General features: G+C 41.3%; 1 protein-coding gene across 1 annotated transcript; it reads right to left on the reverse strand.

The window, feature by feature from the left end:
• Positions 1 to 4380: 4380 nt before the first annotated feature.
• helt (helt bHLH transcription factor) lies at positions 4381 to 6130 on the reverse strand. Its single transcript, XM_086210220.1, has 4 exons — positions 6036 to 6130; positions 5349 to 5453; positions 5079 to 5175; positions 4381 to 4856 (listed from the first exon to the last, which is right to left on the reverse strand). The coding sequence occupies exons 1-4, from the start codon at positions 6060 to 6062 to the stop codon at positions 4381 to 4383; spliced, it is 705 nt and encodes a 234-aa protein (XP_086066346.1). The 5' UTR covers positions 6063 to 6130.
• Positions 6131 to 9268: the final 3138 nt, after the last annotated feature.

Genomic DNA, 9268 nt, shown 5'->3' on the forward strand with positions numbered 1-9268 from the left:
GTGCACTTTCTCTTGGCAAATGATGCCTTAATTGTGCAAGTTAACAAGCTTGCTCTTTTTTTCCCATGAATAACAAAGAGTTCGCTGCAATTTTTGTTTCTTTTTGTTTGTTTTGTTTCTTTAAGTCACAGACTGGTAGGTTTGTTCCCATGCAGCGCTTCTGCTCTCCGGCTCTCCCCGTTTCAGATTGTCAAAGAAGAGCGGCGGCGACTGTACACAAGAAAAAAAAAAAGAAAAAATCTTCACACACACAAAAAAAAAGACAACAGACACATAAAAGCGAGGGCGTGACTGAAACGATGGTCCACAGTGGGATATTCTGTACAGTATTCATTATGTTTTCATTTATATCGGAGATGTCTTTGACCCTTCCCTGCTCCCCCTCCCTTAAAACACTGCCTCTTTTATCATTCTATTCATTTATAGCTCAAAAATCTTGCCTCTAAATGGAGGTAGTGTTGAATAGGACATCTCCATGGATTTGCATAATCTGATGGCATTGCAGTTGGATTGCTGGTGAGCACATAGAGTGTTTGCCAAGTGCAATAAAGGTGAAGCCCTCATCTCTTGGCAGGGGGCAGAGACGACTATGAAAAATACACTCGTCCCATTTCATAGATGACGCATCCATTCTTTCGACTGTGGTTTGTTAATCTTAACAGGTCAAATATTGTCATTTCTCTTGGCTCTGTCGGCACACTGATGTGCCCACTCCCAGACAATCCAGAGCCATTGATATGTGTTGAGTTTTTTTTCCCCTGACAGACTCCATTCATGTCTGCTCTGGTCTTACAGTGCCCGTCATTCTTCAGACATGGCTGGTGCCAAGGCAGTAGGATGGCTGCTTCTCTCTGATGGGAAACTGTTGCTCATGTGCTGGGTTGGCTGCCAAGTTTTGGCATTATTGGTGAGGGGAGAGTGGGGGATGAGGGAAGACGGGGGAGGTGTACAGAGAGGGGGCCCTTTAAACCCTGTGAGATAGTGGTATCTGTTGTGGGAATGATCTCCATCCCTTTCGCCCTTTTTTTTTTTCTCTAACTCTCCCTCGCTGTTTCCCTCACCCTCTTCCTCTCACTCCCCCCTCCCTCCCTTCCTCCCCCCCCGCTCTCCATCTTTAAGCTGTAGATCAGACGACCATCCTGAGGTGAAACAGCAGAGATCAGATGCTACTTGAGCACTTTGATTACCAACTAGGCCTGACTGTTGGGTTTCTCACAGCTTGTGTGCTTCTTTGGCTTAAACCTTCTTACACTCCTCCTTCACACACTCAAACACACATGCACACACATATACACACACACACGCGCGCACATGCACACACACACACACACACACACACTACATCATGATAAAGAGACGCACTTGTTCTATAAGAATTTAGCTAGCTGTTGCAGCCTAACTTTGATGCTCATGAACTTGCCAGCTGCCCCTGTTACGTCCAAAGGCTGCTTACCAGCACCAGCAGCGTGTTTAATGCTGAAGAGTAAAACTAATGATTTGCTTTGTGTTGGACAGTGTTGGACCAGCAGGAGTATGTAAATGTCCCATTTCTACCTCTGGGTGCGGCTTGATAATCAAACTATCTTCTTCTTCTAGCTGAATTTGTCCAGCTGGCCATTTTCTCAGTTTGTGTCATTTGCAAGATTCACTGGCAATAAGATGTGACAGTGCTCAGTCCTTCACAACAGAAACGCTTGAAAAGCTGTAGCAATCTGTGGTTTTATTTTTGTGACATCTTTTGATCACCAGTCTCGATCATGTAGTTGTTACAATCTTAATTTTCTGAAAGCGGACGATAAAAATCGGACGGCTCAGAAATAACGCCTGAAATATGGAAAGTTTTTGCACTAAAAGGCAAGAAACTTTAAAAAATACAAATTGAGCTTTACTGCAAAAAAAAAAAAGTAAATTCACCGCTCTGTTAAATTCGACATTTTTTTTTTTAAAGAAAACATTCATGGGCTTGTGTTACAAACAAAAATGGCGCTAGGAACTTAGTCTGTCGTTCACGAGTGCTCACGTTCCCTCATGTGCTCTTGCATTGAACCCCAACCGGATTCCTGAGTGGAATCTAGAAAAACAACTCAACCCTTTTAACTGCCAGAATATTTCTGAAAGTAACCGTCTTGCACACTTTGATGTAAACAGTTAACGGATTCACAAATGTTCAAATGTTTGGTCTCGCTGAATGACTCTTACCACACTCATCACCGTGTTATCGTTTCTATTATTTTTCTAAGCCTTAACTGGGAATAGTGCTCATCGAAGAAAATAACAATAGGTGACGTTTTAAGATGGATTATTTCACGCTAAATTAACTGGCCACATTTGATTGTAAATCTGTTTTCGACATTGTTTAAAAGCAAAATAGATTTGATCTTAAAAGATACACCGTCTTGAGTTGTAGGGGGAAAAAAGAAAATGTAGCTTGAAATAGGAAGAAAAAAAAAATCAGCATCCAGACAAAAATGGTAGATTAATGAAGCTTTCCAGTTATGAGCTGAGACACATGAGAGTAAATTTTAGTGCGGTCCTTGACGTTCTACTGTAGCTTGCCTTTTTCCTTATAACTACTTGGGTAATAACGCTAAATTGCAAGTGTGTTCCTGGTGGTTCATTCCACTGATGAATGATCTTCCAACACTGCGGATTGTTAATGTTCAGTAGGCGATATTAATGCGAAAGATAAACATTCTCAAACTGCAGCTCAGTTTACATGACAATAAATGCTTTGGCTGCCTTTTTTTTTTTTTATCCTTGCTCAATTTATTATTATTCATGTGGTGAAATCTTTTTCATCTGGCTGAACATGAGTCTTTTATTTCCTGCTAAACTTTCTGTTTAGAATCCGGATTTAAACCAATATTGGAGCAGTGGGGATCAGCGTTTTCCTTCCAAGCCTTTCCTCTTTTATCATATTGTCAGTTCTCCATCTGCATGGCTGCTGTCTTTCATACTTTCATTTGCTCTCTTGTTACTTGTCTTTTTTGGTTGGGGGCTCCTTAATTTGGGTTCATCCAACCATCCAAGCGGTTAATGTGGCCATATCAATGCATCCACCATTGATGTATCCACCCAGAGATGATTCCTGCGTCATCCATCATATCTGTGTAAAGACGTCAATAAACACACAAGACAGCTTTTATATTTCCGCTCAGAGAGGCTTCAGTCAGACAAGTTCATTCTTGCTCCTGAAGGAAAACTTAGAGAAAACGCGTTTTCTTGTCATCTTTCTTAGAGAGAAACTTTGATTTCATGGTGTTGATTATTTTTCTTCGTAATCAGTCAAGGATGAAGCACAAGGACACTGAGATTGTTCCCTTTTCAGATGCCTCACAATGAGGCACCTTGGTTTTCCCCCCGTTTCTCTTTTACAATCGAACACTATACAATTCACGTAAATGAAGACAGAAGGCGCCAAGAAGGAGTTTAAAGCATGTATTGAGACTTTGTCCTCACATGTAGCAAACACAAGCTTTTGAAAATCAGTGCTCTTTTGATCAGTGTAATTCCTCCCTGTTAGGGTGGCAACAAGCCCCCTCCACCAGTAACTAGTCCCAATATGGTTTAATGCACCTCACGGAATTTTTTAAAATCTTCAAATACAGTTTGTGTGTAAATCCAACAGATAGATTTTCCTTTTGAGAGATTTATTTTTTTCTCTGCAGAATGGAAAATTGAAAAAGTGTAAAATATCTAACTTCCCCCCCCCCCTTCAGAGGACAACTTTTATCCTGTCCTTTTCTTCTTGAAATCATCTGTAATTCTTATAATAAATCTTACTCTAAATGTTACTTTTCATACAATACAGATCAGTCATTTTTGCTTCCCTCATTTAGAAGTTAAGAGAAGGAGTCTCTGTTAAATTACAGATTTGAATGTTAAGCAAGGGGAGTGCCCGATGACTCAATGGTTTTGTTAAGTGCAGGTTTGTTTAAGTGGAGGCTCAGTGGGAATCAAGCTCATGTCTGCCCCCTGGAACCTGCTGCATTCAACCCACAGCCAGCGTGTGGAAGAGGGATGGTTGAGTCTTTGAAATAATCAGGAACATTTGGAGTTTTTAGATAAGGCAAGTCGAAATTTCTCAGATTAAAAGGCAAAAACACTAAAATACTGTTATGACTATCTTGCCAGGTTAGAAGCTTGATTCAGCCATAATGTGGCTCATAAGTAAGCTCTTTCTATATGAATTTTAATGTATTTCCCACCGTATTTACCAGAGAGAGCTTGTTTGGTGTTGTGAAGAATTACGCGTCGCTCAGGCCCAAACAGATGTCAAAGAGGCTGAATATTCCTCAGAAATATTTATTCACATCATGTACAAAGTCCGTCATTCACAGTTATATAAATAAAAAACAACACAAAGAAAGGCATCAAGTATTACATGGCGTGTTGCGCACTGTGTAAACTGAACGTGTTTGCGTGCGTGTGGCCGATAAAGTTGAAGTAGTGGTGATCGAGTCCCTGCACGGGTGACAAGTAGCCACCGTGCTGTTGTGTGTGCGCTGACAGCGGCACTGTCGGGTACGAGATGCCCGGGCTGCGGGCCGAGCTGTGCCATGAGTAGTGTCCCGGTGGACTCTGCTGGTACACGGCGTCTGTGGGACTGTGGCTTTGGTGCTCCGGTGATAAGTGCAGCTGGCCGAGGTAGTCAGATGGTTCTGGCATCGAGCCGACAGAGCCGAACACAGGCTCGGTGACCACGCGGGATTTGGACTGTAAGAAAGCCAGGATCCGCGCGTACTTGATGTCTTTGGTTTCAGCTCTGTCCTCTGTGGTCAAGTAGTGCACCAGGTTCTTCATACACTCGTGATATCCGTAGTGGAAATAGTTGGCAAACTCAGCCAGAAGTTCTCCTGCAATCAATCAAAGCAGACGACCGTCAACGTGAGTCCAGTGCGTAAAAGTGGATCAGTTGCTTCTTCTGGTAAGAGACATGATGGCTGAGTAAAAAAATGAACATGATTACAAATTCCGTATTTCTATCATCTATTAACACTGGATAAATGTGAATTATCTTGGGCTGTACGGTAAAGTCGTGATGCGTAAAGCTGATCGACTGCGTTCAGCTCACTCACCCTTTTCCCTCCCTCGGGGGAAATCCGCTGAGTGGAGCGCTCGCAGGTACTGAACTGTCATCTCCAAGATTTCAGCCTTCTCCAGTTTTCCGGAGTTCTTCGAAAAAAAAAAAAAAAAAAAAGCCAGACATTAAAAAAATATTTGATTGAAAATATTATAATATATAACAGCAAGATATTGCGAGTCCCGCTACAAATTTGTAAATCGTTACATCCCAGCTAAAGTAATATGTCACTAATACAGAGTATGGATTAATAAATATACGATACCTGTTTTGCCAGGGCCATTGGAACAGTTTTTCCTAATTCGTTTAGGCAGCGATTGATGCGATCCCGTCTTCGTTTCTCAATAACTTTGTGAGAGATGGGAGTTCTCTGCGAAGAGATGAGAGAGAACGTTAGAACACAGACATAATCTGCTAAAGCTGATTTGCTTTTATTGAGTCAGTCCTGAAGTAAGTAACCTAAAAAAAAAAAAACCCTTCAGGGGAGATATTTTGGGAACGTCAGAACTTTATCTTATCATTCCTGTTGCGCGCCGCGCGCTGTGCACCTGTCCAAAGCGCGCGAAGGGCATTTGCGCTTCCAGTAATTTACTTTGCATCCGCAAAACTCGTTAGAATTGGTTAGCATATTTATATCTCAGCCCCCCCCCAAAAAAAAGCTATTTATTAATACAATTAAACTGTTTCTAACGTAAATAAACGTCCTCCAGATACTGAGCAAGTGTTAGGCGCACTCTTCGAGGTCGGTAGCGCGCGTAGTTGTCCTGTCGCGCGTGCCACGGCGATGGCGCAAAATAGACTTCCCATTTACCACCATAAAAACCCCTTGAGATGAAGTTAAGCAGTATTCGAAGGACACGGTGCAGTATAAAGTAAGCTGAAAGGAGTTGAAGTCGCCGCGTTGCCAAAACATCTCAGTCCTCCTAAAGCAGAGCGCACATGGAGCGCGTACCTTCCGATCCTTCATTTTAGATGCCATCGAGGAAACTGTGAAAACCTTCTCAAAAATGTGTTCAGCTAGTAGTTGGAGAGGTGTGTTGCTCTGGCGAGAGATGAAGCAGACTGGGATTTGAGAGGAAAGCTGGTCCTTATAAAGGGACATCCAAGGGACTCCGGCATTCATGGCGTAAATTATTCCATGGGATTAGAGCCATGCATTTGGGTAAATGTGTGCATTTAGGATCAGTTAAAGAAATAGTAAAAATCTAAAGCCATGGGCTAGCAGGGGGGCAAACCTGCTTTGTTAATCCACGTGGCTGTTCAAAAGACACGTGATTACTTTTGGAATATTATTTGCATAGTAACAACCCAGGCGGGAAATAAGAAGTGAGCGTTGGGATCGCCTGATCCGCCCGGGCGCACTGTGCGCACTGAAAACAAAGCCGGCGAAAAAAGAAACCTTCTTTCTTCCAACTCGCGTTTCTCACACGATCGCCTGTTTACAAATCCCAGCAAGCGATCTTGATCTCGTCCAAGCCCGGTCCGAGGTTTAAGGCCTGTCCAGTGTCATTAGAGTAATTAAGTAAGCCTTTAATAGGCTGTTCCGCCAAGTTCAGGGGAGATCTTTTGGAGACCGAGTCCCCCCGTTTGTTCTCGGCGTTTCTCACACGACTTGGTGACACGTCCATCTTTTATGAGAGATGGCAAGCTTTTTGTTTACATTCTTCATTTTGTTGGACTCCTCGGCAGGTGTGTGATTAGCCCTGGCACACGAGCGTCGTCTGCGTCAAGGCCAGCGTCTCCAGCAGCCTCTGGCACACGAGGGTTACCCACCACTGGAGACTCTTTGGAGAGGCTCAATTTGTATCCTATTATCCTATAAGAAAATGTCTATTCAGACGAATGAATAGTTTCATTGGCCTAAATTTTAATAATGCTGTGAAAGAAAGGGAGAAATAAAGAAGAATGCAGCTGGTGTGAACGCGCATTATTCCCCGTCACCTGCAAGATGGATAGCCTGGAGACCCCTATTCATTTGCCTAATTTCGGTCAACTTAACAAACTTTGGGAGAAATTATACTGCCATTGTTATGAAGGGTGAAGCTTTCTGATCGAATTAACAGCATGTTTTGATCCGGTAAATGTCATTAGAAAGAAAGAAACAATCGCGTTTAAAGGGGCCTGGGTAATGCGCCAAGTGGAGACGCCAAAGCGCAAACTGCACAAAGGCTGCTAGTAAATGCCACAGGGGACTTTTGTACCCTCACATTGCTCAAGTTTTTCCCCCCAAACAAAGGGTATTATTTTATACTTGAATACATTTCATACAACAATTGGCTGTTTTCTTCAAACATATTTTCACAGCAAGGTTAACAACAGGTTTATTGTGTGCGCTCCTTCTCACACATTCAAACTGCTCTCATGCGCCAAACAGTTTGCTCCGACTCTTTTCTATTCTTTTCTTTTTTTTTTTCTATTGAGAACTGTTTTAATCTCAAAAGTTTCACCAAGCCTGGATATATTTGATCCTGTGAGCAATGTCAAAGAATAAAAAAAAAAAAAAAAAGAAAAAGCAGCGGAGATTGTGAAAGAAAAGGCTCACGAGACATCTGAAGCGTTTGGAGAGTTTTTAGAGCACCATGGAGAGAAAGGCGCGAGCGAACGGGACGAGGGCATAAAATCCAATTACTTGACGGTGCAGTTTTTTAACACTTTTTTTTTTAATGTGTTTGTACTTTGAAATATGGAGGGACTCCCGTGTTGTTTTAGAAAAAAAAAACTGAATTAAAGACTGGAAGTTTTTACTGACAGACTTTTTTAAGTATTACGTCAGTAGGAAGCCAAATAATGCGTCAGGGTTTTTTTTTTTTTTTACTTCATCATTGTGCAACTTTGATGTCAAATTATTGAATAAATAGAACAGTAAATTAAGTGAAAACTCAACTAAAATAAGTTGAATGCATAGTTTAATCACGGTGTAATATTTCAGTCACTGCTTTTCTACATTTTTAAAGATATTCTGTATTTCTGAACATTTTATGACTTAAAATCTTTAAATCTGATATGGGTGTGACACTGAATATTATTACTTTGATTAAAAATACATCATTATCGCCATAGATTGCCAGGATTATATGGACAGATTAACAAATACCTTCTGGATTAATTGTGTAACAACTTCTGAAAGTATGTGTCATAATGATATATCATCATTTGTCAGCACTGTGCACCACTGAGGAGACAGCTACAATATTTTAGAGGACTGAAACAACAAGATGCCCAACAAAAAGATACAAAAGAACAATTAATAACAATTATTAGTGATGTCACTTGAAATAAATGAGTTTTGATGTGCTTAGAAGATCGGACAGATACAGTGAAGTCAATATAAATCTAAATAAATAATGTGAAATGATAGAAGTACTCCTTTTTGTAGTTTCTTGGGATAGACCCACAGTCCACATAGGCCCTGACTTTCATTTGCGCTTCAAATTTTGTATTTTTGACACTCAATGAGGCTTCCGCTCATTGCTGTGTTAAAGCTTGATTGAGAGATCACTTATGGAACCAATTTAAATGTCACTTTCTATTTTGCAGAGGCCAGAAAATGTTAGATTTCTGAAGCATGGATCAATCTGTTGCGACAACATGAACAATGCTACAGTGTACATGCAATTATTACCACTTACTGTTCTATAATACTGGATTGTTTGGTGACGTTTGTGCATTCTGGCCTGCACAAACACACAACCCCTGAATGATTGTTAGAATATGAGAAAGTTATGAACTAGATAGTGTCATGGCTCCATCTTTTTATTTCCGTGTATTTATTCTATATTCATAACACCATATGGCAACGTCTGTACACCATTCCTTCACAAGAAAACATAAACAAGCCTACAGCAAAGCCTAATTTGTGACAAAGCTGTATGTGTGAGTGTGTGTGCAGCACAAGCAGCCTGTGTGTTGTCAGGCGCTGCGCTCTGACCCGTGGTGACCTCTGAGGGTCCCCAACACAATCCCCTGGCTTGGTGCGCCACCCTCAGCCTGAAGTGCAGCAGTTCACACGGCCCCATTCAGCCCGTGGAGATGATGTAAGTGAGCTCAGACAGCAGCTACAGACTCCTTTGAAAACAAACACCGCAGCAGAAAATAAAATTTAAAAAATAATAATAAAAAGGCATTTTACTCATTAAAGCTTGAAAACGGAGGGAAAAAAACAAGTATAAATATCTCGTGAAAATA

This window comes from Aulostomus chinensis, chromosome 8, assembly GCF_037954235.1.
Source record: "Aulostomus chinensis isolate RoL2024-O1b breed Wild chromosome 8, RoL_Achi_v1.0, whole genome shotgun sequence".
Taxonomy (NCBI): Eukaryota; Metazoa; Chordata; class Actinopteri; order Syngnathiformes; family Aulostomidae; genus Aulostomus; species Aulostomus chinensis.

Bases quoted from the DNA above. Each gene is read 5' to 3' on its own strand.
- helt (XM_086210220.1), bottom strand. From the start codon at position 6,062: ATGGCATCTAAAATGAAGGATCGGAAG. The intron at 5,176-5,348 runs GTATCGTATATT...TTTTTTTCGAAG, and splicing joins CAATGGCCCTGGCAAAACAG to AACTCCGGAAAACTGGAGAA. The intron at 4,857-5,078 runs GTGAGTGAGCTG...GATTGATTGCAG, and splicing joins CCCCCGAGGGAGGGAAAAGG to GAGAACTTCTGGCTGAGTTT.